This window comes from Phalacrocorax carbo, chromosome 24 (assembly GCF_963921805.1).
Source record: "Phalacrocorax carbo chromosome 24, bPhaCar2.1, whole genome shotgun sequence".
NCBI lineage: Eukaryota > Metazoa > Chordata > Aves > Suliformes > Phalacrocoracidae > Phalacrocorax > Phalacrocorax carbo.
Genome location: NC_087536.1, coordinates 7,513,254 through 7,531,776, shown reverse-complemented (window position 1 = coordinate 7,531,776; position 18,523 = coordinate 7,513,254). Strand labels below are relative to the sequence as shown.

Sequence of the window (18,523 nt, the reverse complement as noted above, 5' to 3'; positions counted from 1 at the left end):
TCCTCTGACAGCCTGCACTCCTAGCAGCATCCCTTAGAAGTTGTTTCCTGGGTATTTCTTTTGCCTCTTCCTGAAATAGTCCCTTCCATTAGCACACACTTCTGTCCTCGAGCAAATGTGGCCTGTCCCCATGAGCTGAGGGAGGAGAACGCCTTGGAGCGCTCAGCCCCGCAGGGCAGCGGGGCAGGGATGCTTCTTGCTGGAGGCAGAGCACTCCCTGCGTCTCCCTGACGGAGAGCGGGGCATTAGCTGTCCTCTGTGATTTAATTAGTGCTTGTAAAACACCGCAGTGCCCTGGGTCAGCAGCAGAAAAGAGGAACCGAGCATTTGCTGTGGGTATGTTAAACACAAGTTTTCTGTGTTCTTGCCGGAGGGTGAGCTGCCGTCCCTCTGCCTGTCTGTCCGTCCATCCCAGCCCCGCCAGGAGGGGCTCTGGCGCCTGCAGGGTCCCTGCGGGGGCTGCGCCCCGGGGTCACCGGCTCTGGGCCTTGCACCCCTCCGGGACCCCCGTCGGCTGGAGCCCCCGGTCCCCTCCGGGCACTGATGAAGGGCTGGCTCCCTCAGACCGCGCCTGCTGATGGGGATGTGCTGGTTTATCCGGCGGAGGCTGCGGCTAAGACTGAATTCTGAACAAAGCGCCTTTTTAATAGAGAGGTGTAATTACAGGAGGAGAGGTATGAGCCTCCTGCTGGAAGTTTTCTCTGTGGTCTTGATTATAATCCTGTATGCACACACCGTATTTGACTGCATAGGCTGAGGAAAGAGTGCAGGTTTGATTTTGAAACCACACGGGAGAGGAGGTCTGGTTTGCCAGCAAGACGTTGCATTAACGTTTTAAAATACCTTTTTTCCCCTTGCTAAATGAAATAATTTTCCTTCAAATACTAATGACTATGCAGTATGTTGTGCACTTCTTGATCTCACATAAACCTTGTAATGGTTATCCAGATGCTTCGTGTGCTACCTAGTGTGACTCACAATGCCATAAATGATTCATGTGGCTGAGTCATGTTGCTGTTGAAAATATGCGGGGAAATAAAACCTGGGATGATAACATGAAGGGCTTGGTACTTTGAACCATGCCAAGCTCAAGAGTGGCTGAGGATGTCATTAACTGTAAATAAATCAGTCGCGAAGTGCTTTATTCATTTAGCTTGTGTTGGGAGAGTTGAAATGGGAGGGCTTTACACACTCGTCAGCCCGTGTCAGTTTTTAGCTTTACGGTGGTTCTCTGCAGGGTTGGGATTTGCGGCTGAATCTAGTGTGGTCCTGCCAGCGTCCATGGACGGCAGGAGAGGGGGACTGCAGAGCTGTGCCGTGGCTGTACGCGTCCCCAGGCGCGGGGGAAGCCAGCGTTGCTCCTCGGGTCGGACACTTCCAGGCTGTTGTTTCGGCGGCTGCCGTTCATGGGCGTCCAGTGCTTTCTAGCGCCGATGAGCTGCGCAGCCAGACTCGGTGAGCCAAGAAAGTTGTCCTTGAGCCTGCTGATGGAGTCCCGCGAAGCTTGCCTCTGCTGCTGGAGTAGCAGTACGGCTGGAAAACCCTCTTTTCGGCAGTTTTGCTTAACTAGGGGGTGTGATGTGCTCTCCCGTATGCGTTTAGCTGTGAGGTGAGAGCAGATCTCTACAGATGTAGAAGGCAGATCTCTGCAATAGCCAACGCAGAATGAGATCTGCCTTCTGTCTGAGAAAGTAGCCTTTCCTTGGCAGATAAAGGCATATCTGACTTCAAGAGCAGTGATAACAGCGGCAGTTCAGAGATACCCAGTGGCAGCCTGTCCCAGGTTGTCAGCGAACTCTTGTCTGACCGTTGCTTTCGATGTCCAGCGGGTTTGGTGTTTGCCAGTCCGTGGCAGGGATTGCGGCCGTGGGCTCTCCTTGCTCTGCGCTTGTTTTGCTGCCTCGGTATTCACTAGAATACAAACTCATTTCTTTTCCACGCTACCCCCGGTGGCTTCTCCCATCACAACTTAAATATTAATTCTGTTTTGACTACTGTGGGAGACAAACATTTGATGCGTTGTGTGAGCCTGGAACGTGCACTGTCGGTCGAAGTAAAACATTCCAGCAGCCTTTGATGTTTTGATAATGGCTATAATAAAATATTTATTGATAAATATGAATGTGTATTTGGAAAAATAAGAATAGAGATATATTTTTGGGCAACGGATATATATAGGAAACAAAAGCGTTGATTCTTCTTGCCAAGTGCTCATCCTGCAATTTTGGAGTCTTGTTTTCTTCCCCGAAACGAGAAAGAGGAGGGGGAAAAAAGAGGGAAAAGCCGCCTCTCCAGCAGCACCATTTCCCCAGCCTGTATCGCGTTAAAGCTGCGACACGTGCGATGCACAGTCGCACAGTCCCCATGCTTTGGCCAAGTGGAGGGTGCCTCGCGGGCTTTTCGGCCGGGCGCTCCGCTGCTCTGGGCACGGTCCAGCCCGGTCCCTGCGAGCGGCTTCGTGCGGCTCCCAGCCTCGCCAGCACAGCCGGTCCGGCGCCAGCTCTGAGGGCTGGCCTGGAAACCCCTCTGCTCTTACTCGTTAGGAGAGCGCGTGGACATACCCTGAAAGAGGAAGAAATGAAGAGTTTTCCCCCTGCGGCGCTGTCTCCAGCTGCCGCTGCGCCCCAGCCGACCCGGGAGCAGATCATAAAAAGGCAAAACCCGGCCGGTACGTAACAAACCCTGAATTCTGGGCTCTTCCCCCGAGACCTTGCGCCTGTTCAGCAGCACGGAGCAGAAGCTGCTCCGTCGGAGGCGCCGGCGCGGCTCCGTCTGGCAGCCCCCGCCTTCCCACCGCCCGCGCCAGGCAAAAAGCGATTGCGTTTTTTGCTCCATCGGGTCACGTTTCACCAGTTTTACTTCGTGCCTGGCATGATCCATCGCCGAGTTCTCTGTCGTTCCTCCTCTAACGCCGGTGGGCTCTGCAGGGGCAGAGGCCTCGCAACAGAGACTGGCAGATCTCATTCACGGGGAATTTAATTAATAGCGGACTCTGCTTATTGCTGGTGCTGAGCCTAAACCCCACAGCGAAATGCTCTCTCTTTGAAAGCTGGTGCGGTGCTTGAAAGTCTGGGCTTCATTAAGAGGATTCGGTGTGCCCTTTCCTTTCCTGTGTGCCACCTTTGAATCAACAGGATGAGCAGAAGACGTAACGTACAGGCAGACCCTCCTTCGTCTCATCGCTGTTCATAACCTGCGCTTCGGCGCCTTTTGCGTGACAACAATCGGCTTGCCAAGGCTCCTTGGGCTCCTTCTGATGCCTGCCAGTAAAACCTGTATTTTACCTAGCGATGGAGACAGACTCAGGGCCAGCCTTGTGTACCTGGGGCTGGTGAGATGGGATCATGTAAACTGCAGGAGCGTGGGTCTGCATCCCAGGGCGCTCGGCCCCCGGCGAGCAGGAAAAGCACCAGGCGCTGGAGCAGAAGCTGGTGCCTCTCCAGGGGATTGCACTGTGAATCCCTAAGATAAAATACAGCAGCCTCTGCAGTGAAGCAGAGCTGGGACAGCTGCGCAGGGATGTCCCCTGAAGCCTTTGTATTTTCAGGTAAATTGCCATAGTTGCACGTGCTACCCTGAAAAACCAGGCAAAGAGCTGAGTTTCATTTTCCTTCTCAGCTCCTAATTTCTTTGTATGCCTTATAAATACTTTTCGTTCGGTGCTGTCACTTTCGGTTAGTAAAAAGTGATTTAACAAGAACTCCCCTGGAATGTGTTTTAATGCATTTTATGCAGAATGACATTAATGACTTCACTTGTTAATATTTTATTTAGGAGGTATAGGAGCACCGGTCCAGCCCCGCCGACGTTTCCATCCATCTAAAGCGTGCCCGTGTGCTCGAGTAGGCGTGTGATCCTGCCGAGCGCGAGCGAGCTCACGGAGCCCGTTCCGCAGCCGGTGGGAAGAGCCGCTGCGGCGGGGCGGCGCCGAGCCCCACCGTGCTGGACGCGGGAGGAGGGACAGGATTCCCCCTTGTTCGTCATCGTGAGCAGCCTCGGCGTGCTGGTGGAAAAAAATCAGTGCCCCCGGTTAGGAACTGTAATCGCTGACGGCGTTTCCACCTCCACAAGTAATTAGGATTCAATAAGGCTGCTGTTAATGTATGCTGTTAAATTAGCTGAGCATTAGAACCGTGTTACCTTAATTGAAAGCATTACCCGTTTCTGACGTGCTCGGTCCCGGTCTGCGCCGTGCGGCCGTCGCGGCAGGGTCCGAGGGCCCGGTCTGCAGCGAGGTGCTAACGCACCGCCCGCGTCAGCCCTGCGCCGCCTTCTCCATCCTTTTCCCTGCGTTGTGGCACGAACGCGCATGGTTTCTGACTCCTCTTGGCTCAATAAAGGAAACAGGAGCTGCCAGCTCTTGAGAGAGGGTTTGGCTATAAAACTATTGCTGCTGCATCGAGAATAAATTCAGCCAGGAGAACGTCCGTAAGCGTATTTGCAATTTGATTTTTGATCCGTGCCACAACACGACACGTAAAAATATAAGTGACTCTTTAAATACTTCCGTATTATTGCTTACGTGCTATTTTCAAGTGGTCCTCTGAATATTTTTGAAATATTTTTTTAAAGAAGATGTTTAACTTCATGTTGGACGAAATTCCTAGGTGAGAGATGTGTGAGGTGTTTGAGAAACGTGCGACTGTTAGTGTGGCTGGTGCCTGAAGTTCAAAAAAGGAAAAATGACTTTTTGGGCGTCTGTAGATACAGCTGGGGAATGGTAAGTGTGTGTATGGCCTGTGCCGGTAATTATGGTTAGCATAAACTGATCAAATTTGAGAATGCCATACGATACTTGTTCTAAATGAATTGTTTTAACAATTTCTGCAAAGAAATAATGCTGTGGAAAGTCAGAAGAGACTATTACATGGTACATTAAAACTGTTCCTCAAGAGCACAGTCAGCCCATGGGTGAGAATTCCACAGCTCTGGTATTTTTAAGCTGAGCCCTTCAATGAAGCTTGAAACGCTCTGTTCGGATCTTCGTGGAAGTGAATCAGTGCAAAGCAGAAACCCGACCGCAGAGACTCTAAAACTCGCAATTCCCTTTTTTTCTAGGACAGGACAGAAATTACTGTAGCATCGCTGGTTTACTCTAGTGCCAGCGTACGTGCAGGTCGGTGATGCTAACGCAGGCTGTGATGCCAAGGGAATTATTAGGATGTTAAAGTACAAAAGGGAGGAGGAGCGAAGAAACCGCTCTCTGACACCCAGCACAGTAAGGGTGACAGAATCAGGGCTTGGAAACACTTGAGTCTGCATTTATATGCTTAATTGGTGTCAGGTTTTGCCCCACACACCAGGAGCAAGAGCCCTCAGGTCGCTGCCCCTCACAGGGGTATCCAGAAGGGGAACAGGTGCTTAACGTACCTTCGGCCGCTCTGTCTTTTCAGTGAAAACGTGTTAGATGAGGCAGAGAAGCGACTGTTGTTGTAAATCTGCTCTGAAACGCCGCACTCCTTCCCCGAGGTAGAAGAATAACGGAGTCCGACTGTCGTTTCGCCGCAGGGAGAAGAGGAGAGAGCCCCGACCTGCGCCGGGGGCTCTGCCACGCGCGGGTAGTACCGACCCTCCCCGACTTGTTGCCGGGTTTGCTCCGTTTGTAGAAACCAGAAAGTGCTTTGTTTTCCCACCCTTCGCCCTCGCAAAGCGCGCGGGCGCCGCGGGGACGCGGCCCGTCCCTTCCCCTGCGCCGTCGCGGTGGGGCGGCCGGCACGGGGCGGGCGGCTCCTCCGGCCCCGGGATGCTGCCGGCTCGGCGTGTCTGGGGTCTGGGTTTTGACCCGTCGGGGCTGCGATGCCGCCCGGCGAGGGGCCCGCTGGGGGCCCGCCGGCGGGATGCGGCCCCGCGCAGGGGCTGGCAACGTCGCGTGTTGCGGAAGGGCAAGGAGCTGGTTTTGTGGTTGTCGTAGTTCCTAAAAGAACTCATTTCTCCCACAAAAAATAGATTTTGAACCCAGCCGGTGGCCGTCTCTTGGCCCAGGTCACTTCCTTATGGAAGGAGAAAGAAATTAAAAAAAGAGAAACGAATCAAATCTGCTTTTGCAGCTTGTGCAGGCGTGGAGGAACTTCCCCGGCAGCATCGTGATGTTCTGTGACTGCAAAAGTCATTGCGGAACGTTTCGGGTGAGAACCCATCCAGAAGGGCAAAACAGAACTTTACCGTGTAAATAATTACTTGACCTATCGTGTGCTAAGCGGGTTAATGTCCTCTCCAGAGGGAGGGAGGAGGGCACCAGGGCACTGAGAATAAATGCCTCAGAATTGGACCAAACGCTGCATTTTCCCAGGAAATCTAAACTGACATGAATCAGAAATAATATCAGCGATTTTCAGCAGCCGCTGGGCAGCTCACTGTCTTGGGAAAAAGCCTTTTCTCCTTCACCTCTAATTCCGATTGCTGCCTGTCTGCTGGGTTCCTATTTTTAGATTTTCAGCTTTCCAGAGGCGGCAAAGTCTCAATTCCCTCATCCTGCTGAGAACTGAAAATACTTTCAGCCTTAAGTCATTAAATTATAATTCTGAGATGCAAACTGTTAAATGAGGAAGAAATAATTTTCCTATTTAGTACAATAAATAGTGTTGAGAATAGCTTTTTTTTGTGTCTCTCTGGGCACCTCAGGCGTCTGTTTTTCTCAGGCTGTGCCGTACAGAGAGCGCATCCGTAACCCTGGATTTCTTCCTTAACCCTGACCTTCTTCCCCCTTCCCTGAGTCCCAGCCGGGGCAATTCACATTATTAGAAGGTCTGAAGTAACATGGGGTGGAAAGGATGGTGTCAGAAGAAAAGCCACAATTACTGTCCCAGTCTGAGAATCAACCTCCAGTAAAAAACTGAACTTTGAATGCAACGTAAAGTAATTACAATTTCTAAACGAGCCATTTTTGTTATATCCGTAAATCATCTCCCGTCTCTTGCTTTTTCTGCCTTACACGGCAATCGGCGGAATACAGTTTGGAGCCCTTTCTGAGCCGCGTACAGAGGAAGGCGGCGCTTTTGCTACCGTCCTCTCGTCGGTCGCGCCTGCCGTGAGAGTCCTACAGTTTCACGTTCTGGGCAGGCAAACTCTTCAGGTGTCTGCAGTGGGTGTCTCGGAGATGTGGAGTTTGAGCGTGGCTGGGTAGGCGAAGCACAGGCTGATTTTGCCGGGTTTAGTTCTTCAGCTCGGATGTTTTCCAGTGAATGTGCCGAGAGACTGTTCCGTGACTTTGCTTATAAATCGCTTCGCAGCTTCTGTTTGAGATGTGCGCCGATCTGCTTAATTGCCTGGTTTTTTGCTTCCCTGCAATCTGTGCCCAGAGGCAGAGCAGTGAATTAGGAGAGAAACGCTGCTTAAACCAAGTGCTTTTCCTGCGTGGGGAGCCGCGGGCGCTGCTCCTTGGGGTGCGTGGGTGCGTGTGTGTGCTTTTCCGTGGGTCCAGCGGCCCCTTCTGAGGGTGCAGCTTCTGCCTTTTGGTGACCCAGAGAGTGGGACGGGCCACAGTCCCCATTTCTGTTGCTCTGGGGGTGTTTGCGTGGTTCGGTTCGGTGCTGCTGACAGCTTTCGTCTCCTTTTTCCTAGCAGGAGGGAAACCTTGCATGCGTATGAGCTGTGCGCTTCCCTGGAGTCCGCAGAGTCCCCTGCGCTGCCCGCTCTCGCCTTGCCTGGCTCAGCCAGCGGCGCTGCTGCCCTCGCGGTCGCGTTCTCTGCAACTTACGTAGCAATAAAATAAAATGCAGTATGTTCACTGGGAAAATAGCTGGTAACTGTGGCGTTGTAGCCAATGAAATGGAAAACAGCAAAGGCAGCTGGGAGTTTTGTTAGAAGGTTAACACCCCCCACCCCCCCCAACCCCCCAAAAACCAAAACCAACAACAAAAGTTCCTAATAACTTTTCTACTGTGACCCCACTGAGATGTTATTTCTAGTTCAGTGGTACTCCGTTGGCCGGCAGCAAGAGCAACAGCTTTATAAATAGATGTTTGTTATCGTATCCGTGAAGGGCTAAAATTAGCAAAGCACGGGCTGCTTTGCGGCCAGGGGCTGCGGCCAGGTGCTGCGGCCAAGAGCAAAGCTGTCGGGCAAACGAGCTCCTGGCTTCCAGCTCGTGGGTGGCCACCTGGTACCCGCACTAGGCTTCCAGCTTTGACCTTCAGACGAAGGCTGCCGAGTCGCTGGCTCTCGGAGAGCAGGGCTGCGTTCAGCAAACATGGCCATTCTCTTCGGAGGATAAATCAGAGTAGATCCCTCTGGAGGAAAAAGAAAAAGGTTCCTAAGAGATCCGGCTCCTTAAATACGCTGACGAGGAATTGCCCTGAATTGTGCTGGCTACCAAAAAACCAGAGGAATAAATGGGGCCTCGTGTGCTCGTTAGTCTGAGCGCAGTGATGCTTTGTGAGAAAGCACAGGAGAGGGACGGCGGTGCTGGCGAGCTGCGGGACCCTGGGCTCCAGGAGGGATTTGCCTCGGAACCCTGCTTGGCTCTGCTCAGGCTGTGCATCTTAAAAATATTCCTTGGGGCTTCACTAATGCTTGGATGCCCTGGCCTGGAAAAGTAAATAGATGGGTTACTGTAAAGACAAGTGTCTAGGAAACTGGAAATGAAATCTGAGATCCGAGTCCCTTCTAATTAATTAGAAGTTTGCTGGGGGCAAGGGTTAATGCTTTTATTTTTTTACCTTTCTTCTTTTTTCCTCTCCTTTCTTCAGCCATTTTCACTCATTTTTACTTTCCAGCTGCCATTTGGATTCTGGACAGCCTGCAGCCCTGGCACGGAGGTGTTTTCCCTCCCGCTGCAGCCCTGAGCGTGCCCTCCGCCGACGCGCCGCCGGTGCTGGGGGCGGTGCACCACTGACGACTCTGGGTTTTCTTTGCAGGCCTGAAGCGCAGCTACACGTGCAGCACCTGCAACGTCACCCTGAACTCGATAGAGCAGTACCACGCGCACCTGAAGGGCTCCAAACATCAGACCAAGTGGGTATCTTTGTGCTTTTCCCGGTGGCCTCCTGTCTGTCCGTGTCTGCCTACGTGAATATATATATTATAATGCTTTGGGCTCCGATAACGCTGTCATCTGAGGAGCTCTGGGTGTTTTGCAAACACAGATCCTGGAGGCACCTCCAGCTTGAGAGAGGCACGGCTGAGCCCAGATGGGCTTCCCGGAGCCCCACCGAAGCGGAGAGGGCTGTTTGCTCTTAATTCGCTGCCACCCGCAGCATGTGCCAGTGAAATCCTGCTGTCAGCTCATCACGCTTTCCACGCAGCCTGCTGCGCTTCGCTGCTGGAGGTTTGTCCTGGTTTCCTGGGTTTTGCCTGCAGGCTCTGGGATAATCCTGCAGGCTCAGCTGGGGCTGGGCAGTCGTGAGCCTGCAGATGTCCTGAGGACGGGGGCTGCTGCCTGGAGAGGTGAAGTGTGTGAAGGGGATGTCCAGCTTTCCTGAGCATCTTCCTTCTCTCCGGCAGACCCCTCCTCTAGCCCCCCTTCTCAGGACCCCCCCACGGCTGTCGTTCCACACGTCCTCAGGGCTGCCCCTCGTCCCCAGCTCGTCCTTCACAGGTCAGGGGCTTTTGGGCAGGAGCACCCCTTGCTTCCGCTTGCGCCAGCGCCGTGTGCCTTTACAGCACAGAGCACCTCGCCGCCTTGCCCATCCCTTCCCCGCGTCCTCAGCCAGGCTATAGCTTTGCGGTCCCTCCCCGCTGGAACACGGCAGAGGACGCTGGGGAAGGCAGATACCTGCCCATCCTCTCCCCAGAACGAGCAGTGCCTGCTGGCCGGTGGTGCATCGAGAAGAAATGGGCAGCGGTGACCCAAGACGTTAATGATGCCTGGCCCTGAGGCCGCAAGCACTCGTGCTTAACGATACCGAGTGGGCAGCTTCTTGCGTGTGCTAAACCTCGGGAGAGGCGCTGGGAGCGTCATGGGACTGGGTGTTTCCAGGTGACAAAGTTTGTGCTGGGATTCAGAGCCATGATGTATTTCCCAGCTTTGAGACGCGGGGGGAGCCTGCTCTGTCAATTAGCACAAATTATTAAAATGAAGTGATGAAGATACGTGGTACCAGAGAGTAGATTAACGAACTAATCTCTCTTAACACACTCACATGTGAGCTCTGGGAGCCGTTTCAGGCTGAAGCACTCAGGACCGCCCAGATTAGGAGGGGGTATAAAAGGTGTCATTAGTTACTGGAATACTTCGGGTAGCTTTACGGGCAGTCTGGAAGATGAGGCAGGATGATCAGAACCAGCAATAAGTACGAATGTCTAATTTTGCTAAGCTACCAAAGGATAAATGCAGACTTTCCCCAGCTGATGTTAGACCTTCAAAGATTCCCGGTATTATTCACCTTAGCTCTATCCTATTTATTCATGGTGCATTTGAATGTCTTCCAAATGCCACCCTTTCTGGACCTGCACGTGTAGGGCAAGCGAGACGTGGTTTTAGGCTGGGCCACGAGCAGCCTGGGACCTTCGCTAAGCCCTTTACTGCCTCCACCTCTCCCTTTTTGTACGTCAGCTGATGGCGCGCCCCTGCTCCGCAGGTCACAGGCGCAGCGTGTGGGGCACACGGGGCAGGGCACACGGGGTCCCCGTCCGCACCCAGTGCAACAAACTCCCACTGCTGGGAAACAGCGGGCAGCCCTTCCCGTCAGAACCCTGGGACGGGAGCGGCGGCCATGTGCTGCCCGGGCACAGAGCTGTGATTTATCCTTCCCCTGCCAGTCCTTCTGAGTTTGTATTATTGTCGCTGTTGTTGCTGCTGGTATTATTGCAAAGGGTACAGGAGTTCACTTCAAATCAGAGCAGCCTTATGGACGGGAAATACAGAAGCGCAGAAAAGATGCGCTGCTGCTTTTCAGTGCCGGGAGGGTGCCTCACGGCCTCTGTTTTATACCCCCACCTTCTGCTTTTGTTTCTAAATCACCTGCAATTAGCAGAGTGTCGTCTCCACGCTTAGACAATTCTGCAGAAAAATAATTCCTTCTGTATCTGTTGCATCCCAAATGTTTTCTTCTGACGTATTCTGACAAAAAATTGCGAAGACTAAGGATCTTTCTGCTTCATCTCTTTCTGTAGCTGGAGCAGGAACCTCACAGGGAGCGCATTCAGTGCAGAGCTCGGATTGAAGGGACTATCTGGGCAAAGAATCAGCAGGATCCGAGACAAATAATTCACATCCCTTTATTGCTGCCCCTCACCCCCCGACTGGGCGTGCATGGCAGGCGGCCGGGCTGCCGGCTGGGGAAGCGGAGGATTCCTCACCCCGCGGCGGGGCGGTCGCTGCTGTTCGGCAGAACCACCTCCCGCAGCTGCTCAGGCGTGCAAGAGCGGCTCCTCCAGAACAGAAACGCCGGGGAACCAGGGGGGGCGACGATAAAGCAGCAGGGTACGGACAAATACCGCCCTGAACCCACGGGGCGGTCGGGAAGTAGGCAGCGGGCAGGGCGGGGAGGGCTGGGTTTGGGTTACGGGGGCTCCCGGTGTCCCAGCCCGTCTCGCTGGCACGCCAGAACAGCATTGCGCTGTTTCAGTGTCAAGGCTCGGTGGCGCTCGCAGGTGTTCCCAGAGCTTTCTGGAGCTCTGAAAACACATGAATTATTGATAGGAAGGCCCATTTCTCTTTCATCTGGGTGAGGATCAAGCCAGCCTGTGCAGGGAACACCAGGGCGGCGCAGAAGCCTGCAGGACTCCCACTTTTTTTTGAAGGACCTTCCTCTTTTGCAAATTAATATTCTTATCAGTCTTTCCAAATTTAGTTTCTTATCATTTATGCATAATGACTTAAATCTGGTCCCAAGTGATTTCATGGGCATTCAGTGCAAGAGGAAAGAAAGTAATAAATTGAAAGGAAAGTACGTTACAAATGTAATAATAGAATGCCAATTAGAGGCATTCGTCTGCCCAATTTCTATGGGAAATTGCTCTGATTATTCTATTTCCTCCATCCGTTGTTCATTCTTACACAGTTTTCTTTGAGGCTAAGCACCCGAGCACAGCACCGATCTCCCCGGCGCCTATGGGAAGGCGCAGAAGCATGGCAGACAATAGATTGGCAGCTTGAGTTTGTGCACAACAAAAGCTCTTCCCACCCTGTAATCAGTATGTAACCAGATTTTACTCTCCTTGTTTAAAGCTGTTTTTGCAGCTTCATTTTCCTCTGTATGGGTCCGAGGGAATGAGTTACCCATCTCTTACCTTGAATCAGTTATTCCCCCACAGTCTAAGGGGTCTGTAACAGCCCCGTGCCCTGCTCAGTGTGGCTGGACCCAGAGATTCAGCTCCAGAATGAGTCGGGGGCATCTCAGGACTGTAGTTCTTCTATTTGCCGCATACACAGAGCTGACCTTGTGCACGGTGTTTGTACAGAGCCGACTGCACAGGCCGGGCATTTGTGATAATAGCAGGTAGCAAAAGGATGCAGGAAGGTAAAGCAGTTCATACAGCTCATGTTCCTGACTACAGGAATCGTCTATAGCGCAGACAAAGATGAAGAAATCTTCGTTTCTAGTGCTGTAAATGAACGCATTGGGAAAAGCTATTTTCCGTCGCGTGTTGCCTACCGTACGAGTGACTGGAGGGACGCGTGGCCCCAGCTCAGCCCTGTTTCCAGCACAAAGGGATGTGCAGGGCAGCAGAAACACCACAGATCTCGACAGGGCTGCATCTGTGTTTTTGTAGCGTTCTACGAGCGATTACCTCTTCTGTACAAAGAAAGTGAATTTTGAAATCCGGACCTGGTACTTCTGGCGAGTTCCCGCTGCCGCTTGTCCCAGAGCAAGGCTGGGTCATCGCAGCGCCGTGGCTCTCGAGTGCAGGGAGGAGCGACGTGCCTGCGCTGGGGTGCCTGCGCTGGGGTGCCTGCGCTGGGGTGCCTGCGCTGGGGTGCCTGCGCTGGGGTGCCTGCGCTGGGGTGCCTGTGCTGGGGTGCCTGCACTGGGGTGCCTGCGCTGGGGTGCCTGCGCTGGGGTGCCTGCCCTGGGGTGCCTGTGCTGGGGTGCCTGCGCTGGGGTGCCTGCGCTGGGGTGCCTGTGCTGGGGTGCCTGCGCTGGGGTGCCTGCGCTGGGGTGCCTGTGCTGGGGTGCCTGTGCTGGGGTGCCTCCGCTGGGGTGCCTGTGCTGGGGTGCCTCCGCTGGGGTGCCTGCACTGGGGTGCCTGTGCTGGGGTGCCTGTGCTGGGGTGCCTCCGCTGGGGTGCCTGTGCTGGGGTGCCTGCGCTGGGGTGCCTGCGCTGGGGTGCCTGTGCTGGGGTGCCTGTGCTGGGGTGCCTCCGCTGGGGTGCCTGTGCTGGGGTGCCTGTGCTGGGGTGCCTGCGCTGGGGTGCCTGTGCTGGGGTGCCTGCGCTGGGGTGCCTGCGCTGGGGTGCCTGTGCTGGGGTGCCTGTGCTGGGGTGCCTGCGCCCTGCAGCCCTCCTGCACATTGGCCAGTGCTTTGCCCGCTGGTTTTTGCTGTTCTCATTACGGTTAGTTAGTGTCAGGACTGTCCTCTTCCTCTGAAGCCAGGGGATTGCAGTTGCCAAGGCAACAAAACATTTTCTGTAGCTGTCATACTTCATATAATTAAAAAAAAAAAAAAAGAGGGGAGGGAGCAGTTTGTAAAGGAGAGTGGTTCTGCTCCGGGGCAGGTTAGCAGGGAAGGTGACTGCAGGCTGGAAGCTGGTGGCACCCAAAAAATACAGGGCAGATGAGTCTTCTGAAAAGCTGCTTTAGGAGAGAAGAACTTTTACGAGGAATGAGTCAAGTTGTGGGTATTTATTATAGTTCTTGAGAGCTCTCCAGGGAGCAACACACAACCGAGCCGCTGCTAGGGTTGCTTTTAATAACCCACCATGTAGCAGCCCTTGAGCTGCTGCTTCGCAGGCCACGTCACGCGGACCTCCGCCGCCTCTCGGCGCGGGCGCTGGTGGTGCTGGAGCTCCATTGGCAAAGCAGGAGCTGAAGCCTGCGCACCCGCAGCTGACCCGCTCTGCCCCGGGGGTGTCCGGTGCGGAGAGCTTTGCTGGTGTTCACGGGGCTTCAGGGGCTCGCCTGAATGCTTCTGACTGGCTCTGCTTGACCGAGAACGGGGGGGTTGTGGGGTGGAAGCTGAAAGAGTCTTGGCTGGTATTTTGGTGTTGAATAAAAGATGCAGGAGGAGGTAGCTAATATTGAGCTAGTCTTTATCCCTCTGGCCAGTGAATATGCAAAGCAAGATAATGTCTACTAGCTCCCGTTTTGTTTCTCCCGGGTGCAGGTACTTTAAGCTGTGTGTTTGGAAACAAAGGAAAAATGCATCCTTTTTTAATCCTATCATAAAGTTAGGAACTGGGGCTAGAGTCAGATGCAGGAGAATATTTCTTTTAAGACATCGCAAATCTGGCATCCAGTCCGTTTACGTCAGGGGTCAGGCAGCGTTCGCCCCTCTGATGGGAACGCGCATTCACGTGGAGCAGCTGAGCAAGGGCTGCTTTTGAAATGCCTTAGGAAAGTAGGGCTCCACCTCGGGGCTCTGATCGGCCACGCTGGCGGCTGCGTGCGCGCGCGCCCGCACACAGGCAGGTTTTGAAATGTGGCTGGACTCTGGAACATCTGCAGCAGGGAGGAGCGCTAAACCTTTAATTAGGGATTTATGAACTGTGTAGAGATGATTGAGCCATTGTTTGACTTGCTTTCCAGAAATAGAAGTGGTGTTTTTTAGTCTCCCCTTCTCCCTTCCTCCCCCCGCCGCGAGCAGAAGAGCCGCAGAAGGACGAGCGCGGCGCGAGGCCGGCAGCGGTGCCGGTGCCCGGTCGGCTGGACCACGCTCAGCACCAGCAGCTCCGTTTCTACGGGGACCGACGGCAGCCGAAACGCTGCCTCGTGAGGAGCTGCGGAACGAGGGCACGTTATCTCCGAAATACTGGGGGAGAATCACGTGCCAGCCTTGCTCCTTACTGCAGGCTGAAAGAAAACTTCCCTCTTTTCTGGTTTGTGTAAACTGGAAAGATGGAGAATCAAACCGCTAGAAGTGATTTGCAGCAAACAGCAGAGAATTAAAGTCCCAGGTAGCTGTGAAAGAAGCCAGAGGAGATTCAGATTCTGGGTCAAAGGGATGCTCGTGTGGAATATTAACTCAGGGCCTTGGAAAAAAGTGCTTCCCTGCTTTAATTAGCACGTGCGGGCAGCGGGATCGGGGACAGGGTGCCGAGATCGTCACCGTGTACAGGAGAAAATAGCTGTGTTTGGGGAAGATGCGCCGGAGGGCCTGGTTCCAGGCCTGAATTAGCTCCTCAGGGGCTTGTGGATGAAAGGACCAAAGATGCTGCTGGCACAGTACCAGAGCCCAGACCCACGTTTGATGTAAGTGCCATCTCTGGGCCGGTTGCAAATATATCAAACGCTATAATAATGTTCCGGATAGTGAGAGCTGTGAGCTGTGCTCTGCCGTTCTGGCTGTCAGCGATCGGAGGCTGAGATCCAGCCCTGGTAATTAAGAGTCTGACTATACAGGGATAATGATTCCCACTTCCATAAAGAAGAATTTTATCTTCTTGCCTTTATTTTGTCTCTTTGATCAGCCAGATCTCTCTGCCACATCTAGAGCTCACAATGTATTCTGGGCTTTTATAACCACTCATTTACACATTCATAGATGCTAATACATGTCTCGGGTTCCCTTTCAAACTCATGCTTTCTGATTAATTTTCGTATTTTTGCAGCGAGGGGACCCAATCCTGCAGCTAACGTTGGGGTAAAATGGATTCTGTAGGGATCCCAGCGTCCCGAAGGAGCGCGGTACTCGGTCAAACTGAGTGCCTGGGGTTCGGAATGGCCATTTCTCGTTTGGAAGGTGCGCTCTGAAGATCTTCCTGCAGAGCCCTTCACCTAGTCGTTGGCTTGCTCCCTCTGAAAGCCCAGATGATTAATGACCTGCTGAGGAGCAAAAGGCAGCTGGCTTGGTGCCTGCGAGGTTTTTTTTGTTTTTTTTTTTTTTTTTCTGATGGAGAACACAGATGTCTAATTGGAATAGGGTATTTATTAACATAAGCTGCTTGGCTATTCAGAAATCAACACTAATCAAAGTATGGCAAATATCGTGCCTGGAGAAATGTCACCCTTCATGGTGACTTTTTTCAATCTATTTTTAAAACCAAATATTTACAGCCTGTTGTGGGCGAAAGGTGTTCCTGGCTGCGGTACCTGCCGGAGCAAAGGCGCGCGTGGCGGGGCGGCGAAGGCAGGCCCGGGGCGTTCGCCGGGTACCGGCGGCTCGGCCCGTCCTCCGCGGGCACCGTGCGCGGCTGTCCCGGCTCTGGGGGCTCTGCAAGGTCATGACGTGGCAAAAAGCAGGAGGCAGGACTGGCGGAAGGCTCTGGCAGCTCCCGGCCTGGCTTCGGTTGTGGCAGGTTTTATGCAAAATGTTATTTCTGCTTCCTCTGGATTTTTCCAGCCCCCGTCCCCGGCACTGGGAGGTTGAGCTCCCGCCTGTGCGCCCTCACCCGGAATGGATGAACTCTTTGGTATAAGATTTCCAACACGATTCAGGAAATTCTATTAAATACTTGAGTCGTACCTTATACTTCACCACAAAGCCAAATAATTTTGTTCTTACCTTGATGACTGCAACTTTTATTGGTAGCAGTAACGATTTCCATGTGCTTTCTGTAACGTGTAGTGGCTGATGCCTAAAATATAAAGAAGCCTTTAGAGTGATAATAACTCTGGAAGATTAATAGTTTATAAGAGGTAGATGGAATTGAAAGGCATTTTAATTTGTCATTATTTCAGTTCCAGAGAGCAGCTGAATAATTATACTGCCTATGAGTGTAATACTTTCTCTCATTATAGGATTAAATTGTCTCCCTTCCCTTTTAATGTAAGAGAAAATAACGATATCTCTGATATCTTCTGTTTTGATCGTAATTCGAAAGCCCCAGAATGGCTGGTGCAGCTTTGTTTTGTGGTGTCAGGCGTACGGACCCGTGGTTTTAACGTCAGGCATAAACTCTGGGCTGATTTCTCAAAGTGTAAACCTGAGATCGCCAACGCTTGCCGAACGAGAAATTCCTCGTCGGCCAAAAATGCGCTGGCTTGGAAACAAGGCAAGTTTTGCAGGGTTTGCTAGGCTCTTAGACACACGTAAATTGGAGACCTAAGGAAAGCACGCTTTTTTCAAATCGTTACATCGGTTTTCTTTCATGGAATACAAAACTGTCCTCAAAATCGCAAGTACGCTCTGGGCAGAAGGAGGTTGTTTATCTATTTTTTAGAATTGACCTTTCCTCATGGCTCACCTGAAAACTTTCGTTGGCCATTACAAGGCAGGGCGCGGGTTTGCCGCAGAGCCGGTTCGCCAAGGACCTGCTGTCAGTGCTGGATCTCTGGAGCTTCGCCCGGCCAGAGGCGGCGGGGGCTGGGGAGCGCCGCTGGGCAGGGGAGCGAGACGCCCCCGAGGCTGCGGGGCCCCCAGGAGGTGCCAGCTCCGAACCGGGCAGGGCGGGCAGTGACTGGTGCTTCCTTTTGTCTTGCAGCCTGAAGAACCAGTAGCTCGTCAGCCGAGGCGAGGAAAACCACCCAGGCTCCCTCTGTGGAGAGGAACTGGTCAGCAAGGAGAGGAGGCTTCCTGGGACAATGATCCTGTGTGGATTCAATAATTAACCTGTAACTAACCTTCGCTTTGGACAAATACATGGATTTTTTTTTTTTTTTTTAATTTTGTGGTGAGTTAAAATATTTCAATGGATTTTTTTACCCTTTCAAGATAATATTTATTCAGCACAGAGTCTAGAGTATGATAACTGTCCTGTAAATACAGCACTTATTCATCGCTCGTCTTCAGAGACAGTGGAAACAGAATATTTTACTTTTTCATATTTATTCTTAGATTTCTCCCAAGAGTATAAAATCATTCTATTACATTATCCATGATAGTGATGTAATCAGTCTTCAACCAGAAATAAACATACTTTCTTCACCTTCTCCAGCATGGTTTGTGTCAGCGCATAAAGAGCAGCAAAAAAAAAATGAGCCATGGGGATTGTATGACAGATGAATTTTTTCCCGTCCTCTCTGTCTTTGGAGAAACAAGTGGTTCACTGAGCAAAGAAAACTAAAATGGAAGTGTGAAACGCTGCTGCCGCTGGTAGGATTCCTGCAGGCTGGACGGACGCCGTTCGCGTTATCGACGTCGCCGATGCAAGCCCGGAGGCAGCCGCGCCGTGCCCGGGCGCCGCAGGAGGGGCGGCTCCGCGTGGGTCGCACCGGCTGCCCGCTCGCTGCCCGCACGCTGCCCGCTCGCTGCCTGCACACTGCCCGCTCGCTGCCCGCACGCTGCCCGCTCGCTGCCCGCTCGCTGCCCACACGCTGCCCGCTCGCTGCCCACACGCTGCCCGCTCGCTGCCCGCACGCTGCCCGCTCGCTGCCCACACGCTGCCCGCACGCTGCCCGCACGCTGCCCGCTCGCTGCCCGCTCGCTGCCCGCTCGCTGCCCACACGCTGCCCGCTCGCTGCCCGCTCGCTGCCCGCTCGCTGCCCGCACGCTGCCCGCTCGCTGCCCGCTCGCTGCCCGCTCGCTGCCCACACGCTGCCCGCTCG

At 53.2% G+C, this 18,523-nt stretch overlaps 1 protein-coding gene and 1 long non-coding RNA gene across 4 annotated transcripts in view; one reads left to right on the top strand and one right to left on the bottom strand.

Annotated features, from left to right (window-relative positions):
* Window positions 1-17,971, top strand: part of ZMAT4 (zinc finger matrin-type 4) — a 74,613-nt gene extending 56,642 nt beyond the window's left edge. Inside the window, exons 5-6 of one of the 2 annotated variants that reach the window (XM_064472682.1) lie at window positions 8,856-8,952; window positions 17,461-17,971. In XM_064472682.1, coding sequence (XP_064328752.1) covers window positions 8,856-8,952; window positions 17,461-17,476 — 113 coding nt within the window. In that variant the 3' untranslated portion in view covers window positions 17,477-17,971. The remainder of the gene's footprint in view (window positions 1-8,855; window positions 8,953-17,460) is intronic. The other variant, XM_064472681.1, reaches the window with a different exon arrangement.
* Window positions 3,751-6,100, bottom strand: LOC135317088 (uncharacterized). 2 transcript variants are annotated; one of them, XR_010376199.1, is made up of 3 exons: window positions 5,371-6,100; window positions 4,159-4,661; window positions 3,751-4,003 (listed from the first exon to the last, which is right to left on the bottom strand). It is a non-coding gene; the product is annotated as an uncharacterized LOC135317088 (long non-coding RNA). The 2 variants fall into 2 exon arrangements; XR_010376200.1 differs by having other exon boundaries at window positions 4,170-4,661.
* Window positions 17,972-18,523: the final 552 nt, after the last annotated feature.